Raw genomic sequence first — 24641 nt, forward strand, 5'->3', positions numbered from 1 at the left:
TGAATGTTATATATTGCATATCTTTGTCACAAGAGTTTGATAACCACATTTAAGGGATCATTGCAAAAAAAAAAAAAAAAAGGGTGTTTTTGAGGAGATTATCGACCGATGTATCAATATCGGAAATTAGGATCAGTCGGCTCTCATTGCACTAATATAACATACTGTCGGCCTATATTATATATTATAGGCTAGATTGTCTTTACTTACTAGGGGGACTTATTTAAACTAGTACAGGATTTTGTTTCCCCCCCCCCCCCCCCCCCCACCCCCCAAGTGTTTCAAATGCAACACATGTTGTCCAGCTGCACGCCGGGGGTGGTTGTCATTAGCAAGTAACATCTAACGTGTTTTTCCACGATATCTCCATCCCATTTCCTGATTTTGCTAATTGTACTTACTTTGTGCATGAATTTCCATGGCAGCGCTGCAGGCTCTCTCTCTCTCTCTCTCTCTCTCTCTCTCTAGCGGTGCAGCGCGCTGTGTCGCTTCACTGTCAAAAAAAAAAACCAACACCGGAAGTTGTAGCTGCTCGTTCCACCAATCAGCTGCGAGGTTACTCGGACGCCCATCCCAAACAAAACAAGGCAGCAGGACAAATCCCTTGAAACAGAGTGCCGCATTTATTTATTTATTTTTGTTTAAAATTATATGATAGATTGCTTTTATTGATCTGTTCGTGTATATTTGGCTTCGTTCCCAAAATGAGTGACGTCAGAGCAGGTAATTTTAAACCTTGCTGGGATTAAGTGAGATTACAGAAAACGGCTCTCGGCTACTGTTAGCAAACGTTAGCTGAGTTAGCTACCGTACGTGATAACCTGGCAGCTAGTAAAAAAAAAAAAAAAAAAAAAGTTATTTTAGAGAAGCTGTTTTGGAGGTGTAACGTAATGCGAATCATCTGTTGAACGGTTTTTGTGTGTGTGTGTGTGTGTGAATGTTTAACAAAGCAACCAACCGGCAAAGTCCGATGTGTTCACATCCGCTTGGTTGAAATTCAAGCTAGCAAAGGAACGTGAAGTTAGCTTAGGTGTTACACAAACAACAACAACAACAACATCAACATCCACCAAACTGGACAAAACATTAGATTTAGTCGGGTTTAAATCGGGCTCGGCGGGTTCGCTGACCCCCCAGAAGAAAATGAAGAAGAGGAAGGAGCTGAACGCTTTGATCGGACTCGGGGACAGCAAGAGGAAGAAGACGAAGAAGGGGTCCGGTCACCGGCTCCTCCGCACCGAGCCGCCCGACTCGGAGTCCGACTCGAGCTCGGACGACGACGACTTCAACAACCTGAACAGTGGAGCCAACTTTGGCAAGTGAGTGAGCACTTCATTAACATGTTGCTGTGGCGTGTCAATTGTTTCCCAGAGAGAAAATGTGATGTGGTTAAAAGAAGAACATTTTTTTATTATTTTATTTTTTTTACTACGCACCAACTTTGTAAATTCTGTTTTAATAATGTGTGTACTTGTGATTTAATTATTCTTAGGTTAACTTGTTACTATTTTAATCGTATAGATTATTCATCTATTAGCACCGTAGAAGCAGAGTATATACAGATGTGTTGAAAAATATGTGAAAATCTTTACATTTTGAATCAAAGATTGTTTTTCAATAACAATTGTGCTTTGAGACTGGGAACAATTTCCTCAGCCTTAGAGCGCATCACCTGTAATACACCAACAGTGCAGAGGTTAAAGAAAAAAGATCAGTGTTGCCAGATCAGTTTACTTGCTCTTCTTCTACACACCAAGAAGACGGTTAGGCTTGTTTCTGAAGCTTGACACCGGGAAAATATTCAGCATGATATGATAATGTTGTATGTAAACTGCCCATATTTTGAGGCACCAGTTCATAATTTCCATGACATGGCATGCGGCCCCCTAAAAATATCTCCTTCATTAATAATGAAAGAGGCTGTGCAGTTGCAATGTCTAACGTTACCATGTTTCTTCTCTCTACAGAAGAAGCTACGCGCAGTGCTGCAATGTGTGCTACCCCCTGTTTCTGTTCATCATACTAGCCGCCTGTGTTATGGCCTGTGCTGGGCTCATCTGGATGCAGATTGCTCTGAAAGAAGATCTGGACTCGCTGAAAGAAAAGCTGCACAGCAGTGAGTTTCAGACGCCAGCATTGAACCTTGTGAACACGCTGCCCTTTGGACACTTACAACTGTTAGATACCGGCTAAACAATCGCGCACTTTTGTTTTTGACACTGCTATTAACATATAGTGATGTTTTTGTTACAGTGGAATCCAGCCAGAAGGTGTCATCGAGTGAAATACCAAAATTAAGCGAGGACCTAAAAAAACAGGAGAGAACGCTTGACGACATTGAGAACGGGGGCAAGGGGTTGAGCAAACTCTGGTCTAACCTCACAGAAATGAACCGCAAGGTCAGTTGTCATGTCTGGAGGTTTTGAAGCCATCTTAACATTCACACAGCCGTACTGACAAGAGCTCCTTTTTATCAGCTGTTGGAGAATAACTAGACAGTCAGTGTTTGTTATATACAAGTAAGGCTGATAACAGTACATGCACTCTTGATACTTTACAGATGAGAATTCCTGTTCAATAAATAATACCACACATATGTAATGTGCAGAGCAGAAATTATGCCAACAGTAGTAATATATTCAACATTTTTACTTTTGGTATTAACTTGAGAACATAAACTGTCTGACTTTTCTTTGGTTTCAAACTAAGAGGCAAACAGTACAATGCCTTTACAAGACAAACTATCAGCATAATAAACATTTACCAATGAGAACAAAGCCTTCTGACTTTCCTGAGACTAGAGTGCTGCTTTCATCATCTCTCTTTGTATTACTACAAAACTAGACTTCTTCAATATCAAATAATAGTTTGTTGTTTAGCATGTAATTGCACTTATTTATTAAAAATGGTATCTATTAATACTGAAATGCAGCTGATTAACAATGACTGAGTGTTAGTGAGATGACAAAAGATCAGGTTTGGAGTCATATACATTTTTCCATTTGAGAAAGGTTTCACCCTGGAGTAAAATAAATCAGTATTTTTACTCAACTACCTCCTTTAGTTTTTACTTTGGGTTTACTAAATTAAACAATGAAATTAGAGTCCATTTTATTAGAAACACCCTGTTAAAACCTAATCAGGTTGATACAACAGCTCTAACATTAATTCTGTCATCATGACTGTTGTAATCTGAAGATTTTATTGAAACTTAAGATGCCTTGATTCAAATCGATCAGTTTGGAGGGTGTAGTTTGTGGTGCTGTTGAGATGTAGTGATTGGCTCGGAAACATGTTTCTGTCATTTAGTCTAGTCCCCCTCAATGATACAAATGATGGAGAAAAAAATGATGAAGACACTAACGTTAATATAACGCAATACAGTTCAACAGCACCACATACAGTTGTATCGAACCTGAACATAACAACCTTCATGAAAGTAGGTTTATGACTGGACTATTGTATCAAACTAAATTCCTTTTTGTAAGGTGTCCCTCAATTGGAGTATAGATGTGAAACTGCATCTTACAGGTGTAACTGAGCAGTTTGTGTCATTTTGCTCCCGCAGATCAGTTTGCTGGACTCTGCTGTAAACCATTTAAAGGCTAACTTGAAATCAGCCGCTGATCTAATCAGCCTTCCCAATACAGTCGAAGAGCTACAAAAGGTAAAATCAAAACATAATGGAATAAAAGGATGGCTTGGACTGATTCTCATGACTGACCTTGCACCTATTTTTATTTACAGAGTGTAGCTACAATTGGCAGCACACTAACCAGTGTACAACATGATGTGAAGACGATGCAGGGCGCTCTTGAAAATCAGAAGAAAGATGAGGACTTGAAAAAGACCACGGTAGGTTAAAGCCCGTAACACTCTTAAACCCTGAACAGCTGACAGTTGGTACGATAACACGGAGATTAAAAAGCATACGAGTGCCTGCAAACCTAATGATATCTTTCACATATTCGTGCTACTGTCTATACTTTTGCTTGCAGACCTTTCATATTTCCTTCTGTTTAGGTTCTTCATTATGCAGGAAATACTGTTCTTGAGATCTCAATAATAAATGAAAATTTGGCGAGTCCTCAGTTTTGCCATCCACATAAGACTTTGCAAATTCCCGCAATTTCTCCGCAATAAAAGTACTAAATATCTCTGGGGAAGGCATTGCAGCATAAAATAAGCCTTTCCATACAACACCTGCTACATCAACAAAACTAACTTCTCGTTTACAGTCAGCAAAGCTCTTCAACATCTCATCATTAAAACAAACTGGATGCCTGTCGACCTAAAAAAAAAAAAAAAAAAAAAAAAGGACAAAACCTGGAAGTGACGAGGTTATTGGGAAATGTAGTCTTTCATGAGAATTAGGCTACAAATAGTCAAACTTCCCTCATCAGTCTAATCATACATAGTGTTAAATCACATGAGTTTTATACACTCTTAAAATTGGCGGCGTCAAATTCTTATTATTTAAAAAGCATTTAATCCACTTATTTCTACAGCAGATTTAGCCTTTGTATTTTATCTTGCAGTCACAGACTGTTTTCAAAAGCTACATCACTTTTATGACTCATAAATTTGTTTGTAACTTTCAGTCCATAGTTCTTTAAATTTACAAAAAAAAAAATATGAGAACTAAAATATCTCCAGCTTCCTCTGTGATGTGCAGTATTCCTATTGTTATAAGAGGCGATAACAAGGTTATGTTTGTCTATTTTTTTAATCTAAATTTTTACAACAACACAAAACTTCAAATTGCAACTACATTTTTGAGAAAAGCTGCAAAATCAAGCATCATAAAAAAAAAAAAAACGACTGCAGGGACGGATCTATACATTTATCAGTTTACAGAATTTGAATCTTCAATTTTTTTTTTCTGCTCTTGTAGAGTACATTCACACACTGGACATCTCTATGCTCACACCAAATATTGCTGGAGGCTGCGTTGTTATTTATTATTGATGATTGGGTGTACTGTATGGAGACCAATGGAAAACAAGTTAACAGCGCATTGTGTTTAAATGTAGTTAAATAGCTTGGGCACACTTTTTCTCCATTCCTAGCTATGTTGGTGTTTTTGCACGTTTAACTCCCCCAAAATTGAGGCAAAATACTTCCAAATGGCCAAGATGATGCTGTTAATAAAGTGTCAGTTGATCTACTTAACTGCGGCATGAATCCAAGCCAGAAGCTACGGGGCACTTTGCCATTCGCAGATTAATTTGTTTATTTGTTTATCTGTGCACCCTTCTGCAGTTCTTGTCAGGTTTGCATTTAAGGAGTTGCCAGGTTAAGAAGGTCCTGTCATTTCTTGGATCTATGCCTTGAGCTTTCATTCATAATACATGAAACAAGTGCCAATCTATTTTTGGCACTGAGATGCTTCAGTTTGCAGAGTAAAACTAGGTCAAATATCTGAGACAACTGCAGAATGTTTCCTCCGCTTTGGTTTTCATAAGCACAACAGGACGGGAAGAGAGGATCTCCAAATAGTATACACTTGTGTGTATTTCTTTTACTGTGACCTCAGTAATTATGTGGTCTGAGATGAATTGTTAGCCGGCTGAGATCTCCATATTCTTATCAGGTACATTGTCAATCTGCCAGGACACTTAATCCTCTTATTTGTTTAATACACATGTATAAGAAACTCAAGACATCTCATCTAACAGTTAACAGCAAGTTTCTTTACATCTACTCATTCTATTGTTACAGGACATAACAGACCTGAGAAAAGCCATGAGTGAGGTTAACAAGACAGAGGAGCAGCACCACACATGGACTGATGAGCAGATCCACATCCTCCTCTCTACGGTCGCAGATCTTCATCAGAGAGTGGCCTCATTAGAGAACGGGTCAAAACAAAGTGTAAGTAATATGAAGAGTTTGGGGATTTCTTTTTTTCCGGCAGTTTAACGTTTATTCGGATAGTGAAATATAAACAGGCAGGAAATGTGGGGAAATAGAGCTGTGGAATGACACGCAGTTCAGATCTGGCTGGTTGGGAATTGAACTGGGGACACATACGCATCAGGTTGCCGCAACAGTTGAGTTTTTGTGTGTTAAGCCCAGGGAAAACAAATACACATAAGGCATTTTTTACATTTTATCTCCTGCTTTCTGCTTTACAGTCAAAGAACAATGAAGCAGCAGCTCAACTGGCAATCAGCAGTGAAAGTCCTGCAACTGAGGCGGTGAAAGAAGCTACCACAACCAAAGCGTCACCAGAGGATGTGCACGGTAGTGTAGCATGAAGCAGTTTGTCACTGTGCGTTTCGTTGCTTCGTGTCAAATTTTCACATCTATTTCTCCTTTGTTTTCGCCAGAGATATCCACACCGCTGACAGAGCAGCAGGCAAGCAGACGTCCTCGCTTCTTAACTCCAAACCGCACCAAGAGACGCGCTGAGACAAAGTGTCTAAGGAGGGTGTCCCTGCCTGGTGTCAGTTCTGTAAAAGGTGCACACAACTTCTACAAAGTTTTAGATGTTAGCATTCATTTAAAGTAATAGTTTGACATTTTGGGAAATAAACATTCGCTTTCTAGCAGAGTTTAACGTGAAGTCTGATTCTAGTCTATGATAAAAGTCTCTGCTTGTTGCCTGGCAACCTCTCGATGACAATAAGACTTGAGAAAGTTAATTCTTCCCGTCTGGCACAGTATCCCCTATTTTTATTTTTAGACTTGTGTTTTTGCATCGATTCAGAATTTTGGTGCCTTTGGACAGAGCCACGTGTTTTTATCCTAAACTAAGCCGACCGGCCGCTGGTTGTAGCCTTACCAGCTTTTTCCACAGCAATTTGCCTGCCAAATTTTTTTTACCATTTATTTATTTGTCAGTTTTGCGTTCATTGTTGTCATTACCTACTTTGTGCTGTAGCCTACAAAGTTAATACAGTTTACGGTGTTTTAATTGTGATCCGATAGGTGATCGGGGGTCTTCACAGGGGATTTTATTTTGAAAATAGACTGAAAATAGATGCCTTATGCTCTCCTGTGTCTGACTTCATGTCTGGCCGATCTGCTCTGTGTAGCTTGACACGATTTAGACACCGGCGTTGAGCAAAAATAGAGTCGGCACACATTTTTTGCGAAGCGGAGCTCCAAAGTGCTTCTGCGGACACGCGCCACAGCTCGCCTGGCGGAATATCAAGCTTTGTATTGCAATATTCAACTCCAGTGGTTGTAGTCTTTACATTCACCAGACAGACTAACTCCGCTGAAAACAAATAAGTCCATCTCCAAAAATTGCATAAAAAAAACTTTTTTTCCTGATTTAAAATGATTCCTTTCACAGACTTGGAAGACGTCTTCGAGCAGGCAGGTGTTGGACGCAATTCACTCGGCTTGGCCTATCAAGATCTGGGGAGAGTATTTGGAACGTCGACCCCCAGTGTTCGTGCCCTGGAGTGCTTTGACAATGACGGGGACCAGCGGTACTCCCTGATAGAGCTGAGAGCTGCTTTGGGTTTGTGAGCACGTCATCGCTGACAGCAGTGAACAATATTGAATACCCAGCCGGGTCTGTCGGGTCGGGGTTCACAACCCTTTTCTGTAATTGCTGCACTTTTGTGAACTGAATATTTATCATACCGATTGTGGGAAAAAAAATGGCGCTGGCATGCCCCTACTCACTCCACCCTCCCCTCGGTCCATGTCAACATAACCTCAACCTCATGGCATCGCTTCAGTTTAAACAGTTATCCATACGAGTATCTGGACGTAGAATATTCAGCTCTTATTTTAGACAGTTCCTCGGTTTATACTAATAAACCGTGAAAAATAAGTGTTGTGAATTATTTTGAATCCCATTCTCCACCTTCGATCTTGGACTTGCTGTGTTCATGTATCTGTGTTTTTGTTTCATTTTGTTGAACACCTATCTCATCTTGACTTATCATATTTGTATATTTAGCTTCTGTTGAGGCTGTAACTGTCAGTCTATTGCAGACATTCCCGCCCGCCTAAACAAACACCTGGTTCAACGCACCTAAACCTTATTCATACAACTGGACATAGAATTTTATGAATGTTTACAAATGACTACTAGAAATAGTTTTTTTTGTCAGGTTTTGTTTTTAGACCGTTTCCTAACTTCTCTAAAACACACACGTGAGTGTAGGAGTTAAAGACTTTTGTAAGCTCTTTTCTAAACAAAATCTAAACCTCTGATTTCTCTTTCTGTTCAATGCTTTTCCTCATTTATCTTGCAATTTTGGGGTCTTGTATTTAGTCCATCTGTACATTTATCAGTAGTTTCTTTGCTTGTTGTTTTTGCATTTTCTGTTTTCGTGATGTTTTGCAGATTTGAAGGGCTACGAACACTTTGAATCCCTCAAAGACTTTTAAAGTGGTAACTCATGAGGCATATGTAGCAATAACAAAATGACTTAGATATTGCTTGTTCAGAATTGCAGTGAAAAGAAGGCACACCTAGCTCACTATATGTAACAGGTAGTAGAAGAAGCACTGACCATCACTCTTTACTTGATTCATTTTATTCCATTTAAATGGTCGAATGATGTATTTACATAACAAATTTGTCATATTCAGACTTTGTTGTGTTCTGTGAAAAATGGTTTAAATGTATTTGCAACCAATTATCTTGTGAAGGGGGACAGGTTGGTAAAATTTGCATTACGGTCTTAATCTCAGCATTTTACATTTAAAAAAAAAAAAATTCTGTTTTGCTTTGCATGTTGCTGATCATGTAACATGAACAAATTATTTATAAATTCAACACGGTCGAGTACTGTTTTTTTGCAGGACAATAGTTAGTTGAGCTCAGAACGTAACGGCCTTGCCCACCATGACGTAGATATTTGGGTCCCTGCTGCTACTGTACATGGGAGATTTTATGAATGGCTTTTTGTTTGAGCACCAATGAATAAACACACAGTTAAAGGTCAGATGTGCTTGTCTTGTGTTTTAGGTCATGAACTAAAAAGTCTCATTTTCCTGTTGCGATTGTGTTTAATCCAGTCTGAAATACACAAAGACAAGTGATGAAGATCTTTTAACAAACGTATTTACAATTCTGGACATATTCGTACAAAAGAATCCCTCTTTATGTTTTATCACTATTCTGGACAAAAAAAAAAAAAAAAAAAAAAGTCAGTCACACATGGCTTCGTTCTAGGCCAGGGCCCCTTTGGCCCTCCAGTCCCCGGACAAAAGCCCCAGCAACTCCTCTTCATCTTCGTCTTCCCCCTCAAAGCTGCCATCAGTCTCCATGTCTTCCTCCTTTCTGGGCAGAGGCTTAGTTTTCGCCACATCCCGCTTGTCTCTCAGGAGTTCAACCCTCTTGTAACACTCAATTTGTTCATCGATTTCATCGATCTGACGGTCAAGGCGCCCCTCCTCGTCGTCCTCTGCCACAATGGCCTCTGACTTTGTGTTCACCTGCCGAATCTCCTTTTGAAACTCTTCCCACTCCCTGTCCATGTGATCCTTGGGTGCGTCGACGTTGCGCACTTTGGCATCTCTGACCGGATCGTCGAAGAACCCCTCAGGTAGGGCCTCAGCGGTGTTGTCTTTCTTTTCAGTGCCCTTCTCCTGCACTTCTGCTTTGAGGATGGACCCCGAGTGGGAGATGGCAGGCGTGGACGGGATGGCGCAGTCAAAGAAGTCCGCTGGCAGTCCTGTAGCTTCAGCCTGCTGAGGAGGGGGATTTGTGGTTCCTGCCTCCTTAGGATCATTACCATCATCCTCATTATAAACTCCAGCCAACAGGCTCAGCCCGGCAGACTTGTGGACAGAAACCGGTGCCTTTCCGCTGGGTTTCTTAAAGACATTTCCTGTCAGCCCCGACGCAGACTCGCCTGTGACCGACGCTGCTGCAGCTTTTTTCTCGTTAACGTCGTCGCTGTCCGGTGCTTTCCTCTTCAACGACTGACTCTGTGGCAGCGCTGGTTGACTCTTTGCTCCCTTCAGCTCAGCAACTTTTTCTTTGTGCTGTTTTCCGAGAACATGAGCTGGCCAAAGCAGTTCGGACTTCACCTGCACATTGCACAGGACACAGCTGAGGTGCCCGAGACTGTTGTATTTGGCTAAAGGAGACTCGACTCGCTTCTTGTCCGTTGCTTGCCTCTGTTTTTCCCTCATCAATCGCCGAAGTTCGTCTTGATTTACAACTTTCTTCCCTTTCTTGGAGGTCGCCATTCTTGAAAACAACGCAGCTTCTTAGCCTACTCGCGACTTGCTTCCGATGAAGTAAAAGTGCGTCTCACAAATATGACGTAGGCTGTTTACGTAACTTTACGTAAACTTGGTTCAAACGCGGTGGTTGTAGTTCAATCAATTAAAACACAAAAAAACCACACATATATATATATATAATATGCTGTTTAATAGTAGTTTGCATAATAATTAGTTTATTTTAAAGAGAAAGGGTTACTATTCCCTTTGTTGTTACTTACTGGAACAGCTACACAAAATATCCTGATTGGAAAAATATATGGACCTTCTCTATAACTATAGGTATTTATTGACTAATAAAGTTACGGAAGTGTCCTTTAAAACCATACACAGATTCTACCCAGCAAATCATTACCTCACTAAGTTGAAACTGGATATCATTATAAATTGTTCATTGTGTGATGTACTATTGTTCTATTATTATCTTGTTGCTTCTGTATGCTGCTGTAGCGAAAAAAAATTCCCCTCGAGGATTAATAAAGTAACTACCTAACCTAACCTACTCCCAGAAACACTGCTTCATTTGTTTTGGCAATTTACCCATAGTAAAAGACTATGGAGGAAGTTAAGTAGATTTCTTGTTGATTACAGTGAGTCTTGTTTCACTTTATTTCCTCCAGAATGTTCGGTTTGGTTTTATTAAATGTAATGGCAATAAAATCCAAGATATTATACAATCTAGTCCATCTACAAATGTAATAAATCTAAGCAACTATTCACTATATTTGAGAATGAAACTTAGGAATAGGCTAAATATAATCAACATTTCCTCTAATATAAGAAGGCTTTAAAGACTTTAATTTGTCCATATTTTATGCCTTTTCAAAATGTATGTCACCTGGCATTCTGCTCTGTTCATATTGTTGTGTTTATGATGTAAAAAAATTGATTTCTATCGCTTGAATACATCTCGTAATTATGACTTTTCGTTTAATTGTTCTCCGTATCCTCAAATTGTACACTAAAGAACGGGGTGTCGAGTAATCTCGCGAGATTTGTGACCCGCTCGCTCGCGGCGGTAGCGGAGATGTCATCTCGGCTCGTGCCATCCCGTCAGCCTGAATTTTGCCGCAAAGCGAGTTGACTCGCGACCATTTTAAAACGGGCGGCGGAAGAGACAACTATGTAGCCGCTCGCTGTTCCTTCTCATCCTTTAGCTGTATGTTGATTTAGTGCGTCTGTGTTCTGTTATGTTTACCATTAATGTCCGTTTTCATCGCCGCACCCACCGTATTCATTTTTTTTTTTTTTTTTTTTTTTTTTTTTTGTATTGTGTGCTAGCAGCTAACGTTCGCTGGTAGCTAATGTTGGCGCTGAGCCGGGCAGCAGGTGTACCGTTAATATCAGAAAGCAGCCAGCTCCGAGGAGTCATCGGTTTAAACATTCTCAAGAAGCTCGACTGAAATTATATTTGCGGATTTTTGCTCATGCTGCCACGTCTCCAGCAGTGATCGTTTTTTTTGTTTGTTTTTTTGTGTGTGTGTCTTGTTTAACGTACGGCGGTCATCATGACGGGTGAGAAGATACGCACCATGCGAAAGGACCACAACAAACCGAACAAAAACGACGAGATACTGGACGCGTACGACGAGTCCTCCAACGGGACTATCCCCAACGGTACCGGTAACCATTTCAAGTCCAACAAAGCTTTTCAGAAATCAGCCAAAACCTCGGTGCTGCAGCAGCAGCAACAACAACAACAACAACAACAACAGCTCAACGCAAACAACATCAACGGCAACCCAGCGGTTGGCACCGTCGTCAATGACAACAACAAGAACCCAATAATCCTCACAAGTGAGGATTTGGAGTTTCCGGTACATGAATGCGTGTTCAAGGGAGATGTGCGTCGGCTCTCCTCTCTCATCAGGACCCACAGCATCTCTCAGAAAGATGTACACGGTAAGCTCTCTCCGTTTCAAGTCAGGAGTGTCTCTAAAAGAAAAAAACCATAATAAGGTTGTGGAGAAAATTTGGCCTTTTTCTCTCTCCATCATCATCAAAGGAGCAGGCTGCAAACTAATCTGGATTTAACTGAAACGATCCCAGATGTGAATCTGTTCTAATATTGATGTAAATAATCTGTCTGTAGTCACGATATTGTCTGATGTGTTTCTCTTTACAGGAAACACACCTCTTCACCTGGCTGTGATGCTGGGCCACAAAGGTAAAGCTGAACAATATAATAATCAGTGGCGGGGTGTAATTACATTTACTTCAGTATTTCCATTTTATATAACTTAACACCACACTTTCACTCCACTACACCACGGAGGTAAATGTTGTGATTTTTTTTTTTACTCCACTACGTGTAGTTACTTTTAACATGACTGTTTTTCCCTACTCTTCCTGTCCAGCGAAAATCAAGCTATCTCCAAATTTTGTGATTTTGAATTAGAATCTATGACGAACCAAAGTATATCGCGTCTTTTTAAATGACTGAGAAATTTTGCCTACTTTTTAAGCTAAATGTACCATTTAAAACGCTCAAGATGAGCTGGAAAATACATCATAAATCTGAAAACTAAAGTGTTTTTCTGAGCTTGTAGTCTTTATACATGGTTCTTACAGAACAGAAATGATACAAACATATGATGATCTCATACAACATGACACATTACTGTAAATTAAACTAACCAACAGTGTATTAAGCAAATACACACAGTATTAAAATGCAACATACATGTTAACGCAGTAATATTAATTTAAAACGGTCATATTTATTAGTAAAACACTGATAGGGGGCCTTTCACTACACAAGGAGTACTTTCACTTTTAAAACTTAAGTATATTTTTGCTGATAATTCATGCTTTCATTCATAATGTTTTGAATGTAGGACTTTCACTTGTAGTAGAGTATTTACAGTGTTATATTAGTACTTGTATTTAAGTATAGCACTTCTTCCACCACGAAGAGTAATAATATGTATGGAACCTGGTTTTTAATCTCAACAGCCTACTGTTTTACAGAGGGATTAACCAAAATGAACAAAAAGCTCCTCCTGCCGGTATCTGTTTAAACCCAGGAAATTAGGCAAAATCTGCCATGGCCTTGCATCTGCCATAATGTGGATTTATTAAGAGAGTATTAGTGTCCTCGTTAAAAGACCGTTCTCCTTCCTGTTTTGGAATAGCCTCTGTACTGCTGCGTTTACCATGTTTTATCTGACCTCTGCAGAGTTGGGAGAACACAACTGGGGTATAACATTGTCGTTAGGCTCAGGCAAATCCACACAGATCACTGATTACACTCAAAAAAGCCAATTTATGAGCCCAGAAGTGTCTGGTTTTACCGTGCAGAATTATTTTTAATTGGGTTGTGATGTGAATTTGATTCATATTACAAAATCACTCATTTGCATCAAAGGTCTTCACAATCTGTACACACCATACAAAACCCGCTATTCTTCAAAGCTTAATTTGATTAGGAAGGAGAAGAAGGAAATCTCAAGTAGAGCTTTAGAGGAGGAATCCTTCTTCAAGGACAGAGTTTGTAATGGCCAGTAGCTGATGCTGGCTGCAATGAATGGTTTAAATGTATGGAGAATTGAACAGCACATAACTGCGGGGTTTGTCAATACCTGACGTTTAGTAGTCTGTAAAATGATTGAAGATTAAAAAAAAAATGTCCACGTTTCGACAGTTCAAATCTCAACATTCTCTCTATTTGTAATGGATGTTTTCTCAAAACAACAACAACAAACTGCACACTGAATGAGCATTAATTGAGACTTAATCACATTTGTGTGCCTTTCTTTTGTTTTGTTTTTCTGTCAGAGTGTGCACTCCTTCTGCTTGCCCACAATGCACCTGTAAAGATCAAGAATGCGCTGGGATGGAGTCCTCTGGCCGAAGCCATCAGCTACGGTGACAGGCAAATGAGTAAGTTCTGTCAACAACAGCTCTTCACAGAGTAGCTGCATGCCGTCCTGAGTTTTTGTTATATAAGGATGTGTATATAGTAATTTCAGTGACTTCACCTGCAATCATACACCCCTCAATGTTTTGACATTTAGGCTGCCTGTCCGATGGTTATACAGATTTATGAAGGTTTTAGTCACTATTTGTGAGTCAGTCAGTTATTCTGACATCTGGAACGGGCGTTATTTGAATGCTCATGTTGTAGCAGTGTTTCTAAATGTCAGATGGGTGGTTGTAGCGTATTCAGGAAGGATTGTATTTGGCTTCCCATCTGAATGATGAAATATATTTTCCTTCTAAAATTGTTATTCTTTGTCATATATCAGTATTTCATTTCCCATAGTCTGCTTTGCCAAAACATCAGTTTTAAAATCTTTGATACAGTTGTACAAGCTTGGCATCTCTGGTTTTGGGCGTTTATTTCCCCCACATACTTTCTGCTATCATGTTGGGCACCAAATCAATTTTACGGATCAGCTGAAATCCAATCAAATTGCGGAGAACATATTTTTAACCAACAAACCCTAAACAGAACTACTATTGTAGTTATTAATATCTAACATTGCTGATGGTTTCTAATTTCATCATATACGTTTTCACAACAATGTTGTAAAAGTCAGAGAGTCTGACTACGGTTGGAGGTCATGAGATAAGTGTTAGAGTCGGAGGGATCTTTTATGAATCACCTAATTGTTTAAACAGCAACTGCTGTTGGATCACTGCAGCTAAAAAGATAAATGTGGGGATTTTCTCTGAGCGCTAGTCATCCAGATGTGCTGGAACGCAGCCGGAGCGTTGGCTTAGTGTTAGGAAGCCCCGAGCTGACAGCCTGGTCACTATCCTGCTCTTAGATCTGACATCCAGTAAAATGAGTCAAATTACATGTGAAAGGTGGCAGCTAATGCTTTGGGGATGAATTCACTGCTCTGCCCTTGCTTTAGGTTGGGTCTTAATTTAGTGTAAAGGTTGGGATTCCAGTAAAGGGACTGAATACAGAATCATTTCAATCAGTTTTTGGAGCTGTGCTGAGCTGACACTTTTTAGTTGTTGTACAGATAAGTGAATTATCAGCCTCCTATTCTTACACAGCCTGCGACCGGCGGTAGTGAAGACTGGTAGTTTGAGAAATGACCCCCAGCCTTGTTAGTATGCATCCTGGCTCTCTGTGCCGGCTGGCTTGGGACTGGGACCAGGAGCTTTAAGAAGGTCACATCACTCACAAGGGTGAAGGGCGGTGGGGGTTGTGGGGGTTGTGTCTGTGTGTCTGTGTGTGTGTGTGGGGGGGGGGGGGGGGGGGGGTACATTCACACCATCAGCAAGGACATACAAAGGAAGTCACACTGCAGTAGCACGGGGGGGAGGGGAGGGAGGGTTAGATTTAGATCTTTGCTTAAATAACATGCAGCACACAGCTGGTATCACTTAGCGAGTGCAACAAAAAGTATTTCAGATTTGCTTTGAAACTGTGTGTGTGTGTGTGTTACAGCTTTTTGTGAAACACTGCAGTCTTGTCATCGACCATCAGCTTTCACTTTTACACATGTGCACTCTGTGTGAGCAGCTCGCTCCAGTTGTATGGATGTGCAATGACAAGCTGGGCGAGTGCCTAGTCAGCACTTTTCTCCTCCTTTTTGTGAGAGAGACATGCACCAATTGCTACGTCCTGGTGCATGTGCAGTAATAAGAAATACGTTGCTTCTGACCCAGTTGGGGCAGAGTGGCAATTCTTCCTCGGGTTCGTGTTTAAACACTATAAACCAGAGGCATTTAACTGTACATCAAATAATAACGTGCCTAGATTTAACTTTAATATACCCTCAGTGGTGACTATTAGGCACACCCCTGCAGTCTTAATGTAATGTAACTGCCATGAAGTCTACTTTATTAAGGCCTATAAATGTTCAGTCGTACAGATGTCAGTTCAGTTATATTTTCCTTTGACGGCTGCGATAAACATATTATTGAATTTGCAGTTTTCACACTGGCAACTAGGGCTGTCAGGATCATCAAATTTCAGTTAACAATTCAATTGTATTTTTCTGTTCATTTATGCCACCATTAAAAGTATAAGCTCACTCGTAGTGTGATAATTGTTGCGACAATGACCGGCAGGGCAAATCGTTGTGTGCAGGACAAGTTCGCTCTCTAACATTAAGGTTTGGTTGGCAGTGGGTTGTGCGGGGCTTACCTGTAGCTCGGCTCCAGACCAACTTCCCCCACTAGCGGCCAGGCTGTGTCCAAAACAGTGTTTGTCCAGGTTATTTTTTTTTTTTTTTTTTTGTGGTTGGAGGTGGTGTGTAAAAGAAGAAAATGACTTAAAGCTGGAGGCGGTCGACGTTCAATTTTCAAGACCCAGCCAAGTTTGCCGTGGTCACAGATCTCTGTCTGCACACAGCTGCTCTGAATCAAAGCCACTGGGGATGTCAACCAACCCAGCAGCCATTTCACACCTACGCCAGCAGGTTAATTAATAAGCCCCGCCCACTACCAACCAAATACACTCTGCAGAACATACTAATGAAGAACACTACTGCTCAACTTAACATCACACACATACACGTCATGGAGAAAAAAAACATGTCAGGCAGTGAAAATTGGAACGTTGGAAAAATCCGCCACATCTTTTGTGAATCCAATTAAAGGCCTCCATTTTACTGGGCTCATCTTTTTCACTGAGCTTCAAAATCTAATTGGCCGACAGCCGTGCTGTGGTGTTTGGCTTTTTGCCTTTAAATAGACGATCTTAACGTCAATAGACGCTCATCAAAAATACGGTCAGTTAAATATTAGTAGCTCATGAGAGATAAACAGTTGGTGGAGCTACGTGTCCACTCATGCCGTTAAACTACAGCAGAAGGGGGTGTAATAAGATGACATCACTGAACAAGTGGCAATAAAATCTCAAACAGCGGAAAACAACGCAAAAATATTGATCAAAATATGGCATTTCTGTTAGTTTAAGCAAAGTGATTGCAGTCGGCTCAAATAATCGCGATCGGGCAATTATGTAATCATTTTGACTGGATTAATGTCATCGAAAACAGCACATTAGAACGTCTGGACAAGCACGGTGTGAAGCACAACCGTGGAATTTAATTGGAATCGATTGTTAAGACTTACTGAAAACGGTAGCCACTGAGTGTATCGGGCAGTATTGACCGTGAACAAGCCCATCACAAAGGCAAAACGGAGATTTGGTTATGTACTTGGCAGGACATTTTACAGTTGAAAAATCCACTAAATGTTTTTAAATCACCTCAACCATATCTTGACATTACAGTTCTGCACTTTCTTGCTACTTATCTGCCTCCAAACAAGCTGAAACTTGTTCATCTGCGAGAAGCTGAAAGCAGCCAATAACTGCGTCCATGTATTGGTCGGGCTCTAATCGAGCAGCGAGCTGTAGACTTTTTTTATTTTTATTTTTTTAAAGTCCCGTAAAGTGCTGCAACAAAATTGCGTTACAACAGTGGATGTACTCGGCATCTCCCCCGTGCTCACGTGTGCTGCCGAGGTGATTCACACTTATTCTCTCTCCCCAGTCACAGCAATACTGCGGAAGCTGAAGCAGCAGTCGAGGGAGAGTGTGGAGGACAAGAGGCCAAAATTACTGAAGGCTCTCAGGGAGGTGAGGATCACAAAACGGCTTCACCTTCACGGACGTCACTGTCACACCAAACTCTCTGCTGTCACTCTGCATCACTGCACGTCAGGTCCTTTGTATTTTGAACGTCTCCGCAGGCGTTCATTTGCATAAATGACTACCGCCCGTCCTTGAGGAGGCATATTATCTGCAGATATCTCCACTGCGCTGTACTTCACTTGAATCCTTCAGTGAGAAAAGTTTTTATGTTTGTGTGCAGCTCGGCGACTTTTACCTGGAGCTGCATTGGGACTTTCAGAGCTGGGGTGAGTTTTCATTTTTCACCCGAACGTTAAAGTAGTTTTTATTCCCTATTTTCAAACACTGATAAAATAATTAAAAAAAAAAAACAGGTGATAGTTGGTAAGACCAGCTTCAGTTTTTAATCTCTAAATTTGTAGCTAACTGGAAACTGTTGCTTTACCCTAAAAACTTCCATCTTAGATAAATCGGTGTGTCTTTCCGCTGTCGCTGCGAAACACAGTGTGAAGTGATTGTTCACCCGTGACGGTTGAATTTGTTCTACTCCTGTCTGTTGTAGTGCCTTTGCTGTCCCGCATGCTGCCATCTGATGCCTGTAAAATCTACAAGCAGGGTATCAATATCAGGTGGGACGTCCGATCAATGCTGTTTCTGCACCTGTAGCGTTCAGTGCAGCAAATGGTTGGAATTCAGGTCGAGAACTTCTTTTAGGTCTAAAAAGTAGGACGTAACAATCTTCACGCACACTCATATCCCCCCCCCCCCCCCCCCCCCCTCTTTATTTAGACTTGACACCACTCTCATAGACTTCACCGATATGAAATGTCAGCGCGGAGATCTCAGCTTCATTTTTAAAGGCGACGCCGCACCCTCCGAGTCCTTCGTGGTTCTGGACAACGAAGCTAAAGTGTACCAAAGAATCCACCACGAGGTGAGCGGGCGAGCGAGCGGTACGACTAGGCCGCTGTTTCCCACGGTGTCATCAGCTGTTTAATATTAACAGCGAGATCCGGACTTTCCCTGTTTCACCCCAAGGAGTCAGAGATGGAGACGGAGGAGGAGGTGGACATCCTGATGAGCAGCGACGTCTACTCGGCAACTCTGTCTACCAAGTCCATCAGTTTCTCCCGAAGTCAGATCGGCTGGCTCTTCAGAGAGGACAAAACAGTAAGTCTTTACGGGACATTGTGATGAGCGGGAAAGCGAACACCATATGACCAATTCACGAAGGCAAAACTGATTCTGAAGCTCGAAGCCGCGTACTAACCAGAAGAATATAAGTGGTCCTTGTCCTGCTCTGACGCAGCGGACAGGGAGTTAAACACAGTCTGTACAGGCTCACACGGCATATCGTTTCATAGCAGGAGACACATCGGTGTATCAAATAGGAATCATGCTTCTGTTTCATGTTTGTGCCCCTTATAAACTGTCCCAGTGAGGGCGGCAGGCACAACAGCAGAAGCCTGGAAAAAAAAAAAAAAAAAAAAAACCCCGATACTGATATTAATCGCACCGGTTGTTCGACTGCAGCGACGTTGTTGTCCAAATCGCTTAGTTACACACTTAACATTTACTACATTGAGTGCATAAGTGCGTTCACGCTGTCAAGTACGGAGACATCCAGCGCAACACAAGCACCCGGAAGGTGTGCTCGTAGTGGTCCGTAAAATCAGTGTGAAACGATGGGACACTTTTCACCCCCAACAGTCGCCATTATACGTAGCAAAAAAAAAAAAAAAAAAAGGAAGGAAGGAAGGAAGGAAGGAAGGAAGGAAGGAAGGAAGGAAGGAAAGAAGGAAGGAAGGACCACCTACGGAAAGTAGGTTTCAAACTGCGTCAGCCGAGGGAACTGCAGCTGTTGCAGAGCACCGTACAAAAGTGTTTCTTTTTCACAATGTACCGCTACACTGCTGTCGGACAGAAGCTATCGGTGTGTTTATTGTGTGCAATAAAAAGAAAAAAAAGGAGCAGCCAATAAAGAAGCAGAAGTTTATTGAAATAGTTAATGATTTATGTCGGCGCGTTTGCTCGTTTTTGCCTTAATAAACCAGATTCAGACAACTTAATACCGCTGCGTACTTTCATCCCCACCTCCTCCCCCAGTTTGATTGGGTTTTTTTTTTTTCACCTCAGATTGACTCGTTTGAATTATTTTTGGCATCCTGAGGACACGTGATCAACGATTTGGTCTCCCTGGTGTGCAGCACCTTCTCGACGTTTCAAGTTTTTAGTTCGTTGCACCGTGAGTCAGTGTGTGCTTAAGTGTTGTTGTTTTTTTTCTCCGACCGCTGATAAGGAAGCACAAAGAAATAGAACGTTTTCAGCCTCCCGTAAAGTGTGCGCAGTCCCACCTCCGTGGAGGCTCCTGGGCACATTTTCAGAGGTCTGGAAAACGTCACCGCGCCTCCTCGCTTGTTTTCTGCACAGGAGAGGGTTGGAAACTTCCTGGCTGACTTCTACGCGGTGAACGGTCTGGTGCTGGAGTCGAGGAAACGGCGAGAGCACCTGAGTGAAGAAGACATCTTGAGGAACAAAGCCATCATGGAGAGCTTGAGTAAAGGAGGCAGCATCAGCGAGCAGAACTTTGAGGTGAGGGAGAAAGAATCCAGTCCTCGGCAGCGAATAGCGGCGACACCTGATGATTGTGATTAGCCTACTGACGTGATACTTTCCTGTCCTCCCCCCCCCCCCCCCCCTCCTCCAAGCCGGTAAGGAGGCCGTCCCTCACAGCTCCGGCCCCCAACACAATTTCTTGGGAAGAGTACATAACCGCGGAGCACGGAAAGTAAGCGTCTCCTATTTTCTCCCAATTTCATCAGTCCTCTCCCGTCGTTAGCGATTTATGCAGGGCAGCGACAAGAAAATACGCAGGCCTGCTGAGTGCGAAGTACATCTTTGTTTGTCTGCCTTCCCGCCTTCAGGCCACCTGATCTGGGCAGAGAGCTCGTTTGCAAGGAGAGCAAGAAGAACTTCAAAGCCACCGTAGCCATGAGCCAGGATTTCCCTCTGGGCATCGAGTCGTAAGTACATCCCTCCCTCCTCAGATCCGTTTACAAAGCGCCGCGTGCAGACTGATCCTCGGCGAACACACGCGAAGACACTCGGGACGTCCGGAGAGGGGAGTGAAGAGATGAAATAAATTCGCATCAGATAATTGGGCCAAGGTAAGACAAAAAAAAAAAGGGCTTCACCGGTCTGCGTGGGCGAAGCCACCGACGAGAAGATTTTAGGATCAACTGCTCCACCGTGTGACGATAACATTTCAGTGCGTTTCATTGTTTGTTTGTTTTTTTCACTCGGCTAGGTTACCGTGTTATCTGGGTTTGGGCTGTTTTGAAGGAAACCTCGCTGCATGCACCTTTTAACCTTAAAGGCATTTCTACGTGAAATTTAAATGGCTCTTTCTCTCTGTGGTTTCTCCTTGATGCACCGTGCATTGAATTGTACCTCATTAGTGGCTTGGGGCCGATGAATAAATTAAAATGTAGATATTATAGCCTGGCTGATAAGAGTTTTTAAGGCTGATATCGTTTAGCTCAAATATAAGTATTTCAGAGTTAGGTTTTTTTTTTTTTTTTTTTTACATTGAAGCAAAACATAAATAAAAAAAGGACCCCTTTTATTTGTTTATTAATGGTGGCAACTATGTATGTACTGCGCAAGACATTTGTGGGAGTTTTCCTTTTGCCTGGTGTTGAAAATGGATTTGGTAAAATATGAACGCATAAAGTTAAAATGACATCAAGCTAGACTTGAATGACCTTTAATTCGTGCTTTAATGTATCATACAAAAGGTTATTGTCTTACTTAATCATTTTGTCTTATATTTGTCATATAATATTGTCAAAATCACAGATATTTTTTTCAACTATCAGATAAGAAAAACAAATCCGTTTCTTGCATTTATAAAGTTGAAATCAGTGGATATTTGAAACTTTTGCTTAAAAAAAAAATACATTTTTAACGGTAACAAGCACTAATTGAAGTATAACTGTATAGTTTTCTGTTGTAATAAAAACAAAACTAAATTCCCTTTTTAAATCCGAGTTATGATTTTAATTGCAGCCTAAAATGTATGAAAGAGTTCACGGGGAACAAATAAATCATTTTAAAATATAAATGTTACACCAAGTAGATGAGAAGGTAGTATTTAGGCGTGATGGGTTTTGCTGAATATGGATTTCAGACAGGGCTGTAAAATATTACTGGGACACAGTAAAGTAAGTAAATTGCTTTATCTCTTCTGCTGAATGAATCTTTGTAACTTTGAAATCAAATGTCAAAAAAGGCCAGAACAGCAGTGTTCATGTGGCACCTGAATGTTACTCAAGACAAAATGTGAACCTATCCCTTGAAGAATTATATATTTAAAGGATCACAAGCCGAAAAAGGTCTGAAGCCGCCACTTTAATCCCTGATTTATGACATGTGTTCATAGTCATGTTCAAAGTCAATAAGAAAAAGGGATTGGAGCCTGTGCTAAGATTTTTTTATTATTATGTATTTTTTTCCCACTAAAGATCCCCAATTATATTTAATCTCCCGTTTGGTCTTTTTTTTTGAGGTTTTGTAAGGTTGTCCGTTCCGACAAAAAACATTGGCAACGTAAAGACTGTGAGAGAAAGCTGCTGACTCGCTCTCTCCTCTGCGTCCAGGTTACTGAACGTGTTGGAGGTCGTCGCCCCGTTCAAGCACTTCAACAAGCTCAGAGAGTTTGTTCAGATGAAGCTTCCGCCCGGGTTTCCAGTCAAACTCGGTATGTTTGTTGACCTTCCTTCCCGAGCTTCGAGCGCCCGTTCGCAAAAAAAAAAAAAATCACGTGACGAAAAGACTTCTCTCTTTTTGTTTCCCTCCGTCACAGACATCCCCGTCTTCCCCACGATCACAGCGACTGTCACCTTTCAGGAATTCCGCTACGACGAATTTGAAGAGTCCACTTTCTTCATCCCTTCCGAGTACAAAGAAGATCCCAGCCGCTTCCCCGACCTCTGACCTGTAAACACTTCTGATACAAACAGGAAATGCCCGGCGAGTTTGGAAGGGTGCGAGCAAAAATGAGGAATGCCGTCTTGTTTTCTTCCTGTATATATTAGCTGTTAAAAAAAAAGAAAAAAAAAGAAAAGAAAAGAAAAAAAGAAAAAGGTGGTGTGTGTGGGTGAGGATGGTGGGAGGAGGAGGGGGGGATAGTCTTATTGATCAGTTATTGTTCATTTTGCTGAAGGATCCAAAGCAAATCAATGCAAACAGATGTTCCAGAGCGCCATCTCACATATAGATGTGCATCGGCAGTCTTTTTTTTTTTTTTTTTTTTTATTTTTTTTTTTTGTGTGTGTGAAATATGAGTGATAGCTTTCGTTGTACTCGCCGCTCACAAACGGGAGCGGTTGGACGCGCTGCTCTGTGCTGCTGTTCCCCACCGTGAAAAGCTGTCAAGACGACGCAGCCCGGACTCCTCATCCTCATTATTTGTAATATCTTATCTCTTCATCTCCGAGGACTGACAACCGAATAACTCGTCCTTGAAAACTGCACTGACACGGTCATCTGTAAATAACTCACGCCTCGGCTGTAATTCACAACAAAAAGAATCACATATATAGCTATATCCTCAAACTGAGCTTAATATTCATTTATATATATATTATGTACTATATATATATATATATATACATATATAAACTCAAAGGAGTAACACTGTGTAGCAATACATTTCCAGTACTTAAGAATGTTTTTAACCAGCTGGGATAAGGTTTAGCATAAAAACCACATTGTGAACAGTTTGAAAGCCTTCCCTCCCCCCCCCCCGCCCCCCCCCCCCCCCCCCTGTGCAGGACGCCTCCTGCAACTTCAGGTTAGCTCACGTTACCTCTCGGCTGTCTTCATGTTTGTCGTGGTAGTATGAACTCTGTGCTCGGTGTGAGAGGACAACTGTACTGTCTCAAAAGATTGTTGTACGTACGTCTGTGTGTGGGAGAACCCAGATGGGATATCAGGTAAACTGTTCTTAAGTTTATTACTGCGCTGATATGAAGTATATTTAAGGCATGCTAAGGCTGCGTTGGCCTCCTGGATCTCGTGCATCTTTTAAGCTATATTCATTATTTTTACCTGCAGACACACCGGTATTTAGATTTAGGGAAAACCGAAAATGATAACACTAACACTTTGAAACACCTTTTAGTGCTTCTTAATTCTGTCCGTGATGAAAGTCTGCATACAATTCTCTTCTCTTTTAAAAAAAAAAAAAATATATATATATATATACACACATGAATCCAAGGAGAGGAAGCTAAGCTGTGAAGTTGATAACTGCTGAATGTCCCAACTGTCCAGATCTGATCCACTGAGTTGTGTCTGGCTTGAGCTGATATGTACCGCAACCATACCTACTTCACGTCCCTTTAAATAAAGCACCAGCATCACGTTTCAAACGACTGTGCGCACCTTTAATAAAAAAAAAAAAAAAAGACTTCTGTATGAGGCTTCCAGAGGGGCGGGCTAATTTCTCAATTGGACCAATATTTTTTGCTTTACTGGGGTATCTTATCGTTTTCATTTATTTGGGTGTATTAGGTTATTGTTGGCAATGTTTCAAAGCAATAAGCAGGACAGCTCTGTGGCAATATTGAATTATTTTTGGATCATTTTTGCACCAGTGTGATAAAGAACTTGAGTTTACTCGGGTTTAATGTTTAATGTAGAAAACGAACCTGCCGTTAGATGGTTTTAATTGTGCTACAGTTAAATCTAGCAATTTATTTCAAGTTATAATAGTTGTTGTTTTTTTTAATGACAACTTAAATAATCAACAAACCGTTTCATCTCTGGTCCTGTTATTGTGCCCATGAACAATTGCGTTTTCCTGGAAAACTCATCGACGGTGATTTTAAAT

General features: G+C 41.2%; 3 protein-coding genes across 3 annotated transcripts; 2 read left to right on the plus strand and 1 right to left on the minus strand.

The window, feature by feature from the left end:
* Positions 1 to 964: 964 nt before the first annotated feature.
* Positions 965 to 8915, plus strand: efcab14 (EF-hand calcium binding domain 14). Its single transcript, XM_069157495.1, has 9 exons — positions 965 to 1319; positions 1968 to 2116; positions 2254 to 2399; positions 3569 to 3667; positions 3748 to 3855; positions 5722 to 5874; positions 6138 to 6246; positions 6333 to 6464; positions 7304 to 8915. Exons 1-9 carry the CDS (start codon positions 1144 to 1146, stop codon positions 7480 to 7482), a joined length of 1251 nt encoding a protein of 416 aa, XP_069013596.1. The 5' UTR covers positions 965 to 1143; the 3' UTR covers positions 7483 to 8915.
* On the minus strand, positions 8489 to 10245 carry znf830 (zinc finger protein 830). The gene has a single exon (XM_069157494.1). It carries the CDS (start codon positions 10165 to 10167, stop codon positions 9142 to 9144), a length of 1026 nt encoding a protein of 341 aa, XP_069013595.1. The 5' UTR covers positions 10168 to 10245; the 3' UTR covers positions 8489 to 9141.
* A 978-nt stretch (positions 10246 to 11223) lies between these two features.
* On the plus strand, positions 11224 to 24180 carry LOC138203018 (ankyrin repeat domain-containing protein 13C-like). Its single transcript, XM_069157496.1, has 13 exons — positions 11224 to 12105; positions 12329 to 12370; positions 13981 to 14085; positions 17667 to 17752; positions 17988 to 18033; positions 18309 to 18375; positions 18536 to 18680; positions 18785 to 18916; positions 20177 to 20338; positions 20455 to 20534; positions 20671 to 20769; positions 22405 to 22505; positions 22611 to 24180. The coding sequence occupies exons 1-13, from the start codon at positions 11712 to 11714 to the stop codon at positions 22739 to 22741; spliced, it is 1590 nt and encodes a 529-aa protein (XP_069013597.1). The 5' UTR covers positions 11224 to 11711; the 3' UTR covers positions 22742 to 24180.
* Positions 24181 to 24641: the final 461 nt, after the last annotated feature.

This window comes from Embiotoca jacksoni, unplaced genomic scaffold (assembly GCF_022577435.1).
Source record: "Embiotoca jacksoni isolate LCO1_2020_lvr unplaced genomic scaffold, fEmbJac1.0.p SCAF_22, whole genome shotgun sequence".
Classification (NCBI taxonomy): Eukaryota; Metazoa; Chordata; class Actinopteri; family Embiotocidae; genus Embiotoca; species Embiotoca jacksoni.

Excerpts from the sequence above, each read along its gene's own strand:
- efcab14 (XM_069157495.1), top strand. The coding sequence starts at position 1,144 with ATGAAGAAGAGGAAGGAGCTGAACGCTTTGATCGGACTCGGGGACAGC. Across the intron at positions 2,400-3,568 it reads TCACAGAAATGAACCGCAAG|ATCAGTTTGCTGGACTCTGC; the intron begins GTCAGTTGTCAT and ends TTGCTCCCGCAG. Across the intron at positions 3,668-3,747 it reads CAGTCGAAGAGCTACAAAAG|AGTGTAGCTACAATTGGCAG; the intron begins GTAAAATCAAAA and ends TTTTATTTACAG.
- znf830 (XM_069157494.1), bottom strand. The coding sequence starts at position 10,167 with ATGGCGACCTCCAAGAAAGGGAAGAAAGTTGTAAATCAAGACGAACTT.
- LOC138203018 (XM_069157496.1), top strand. The coding sequence starts at position 11,712 with ATGACGGGTGAGAAGATACGCACCATGCGAAAGGACCACAACAAACCG. Across the intron at positions 12,371-13,980 it reads TGTGATGCTGGGCCACAAAG|AGTGTGCACTCCTTCTGCTT; the intron begins GTAAAGCTGAAC and ends TTTTTCTGTCAG. Across the intron at positions 20,535-20,670 it reads ATAACCGCGGAGCACGGAAA|GCCACCTGATCTGGGCAGAG; the intron begins GTAAGCGTCTCC and ends TCCCGCCTTCAG.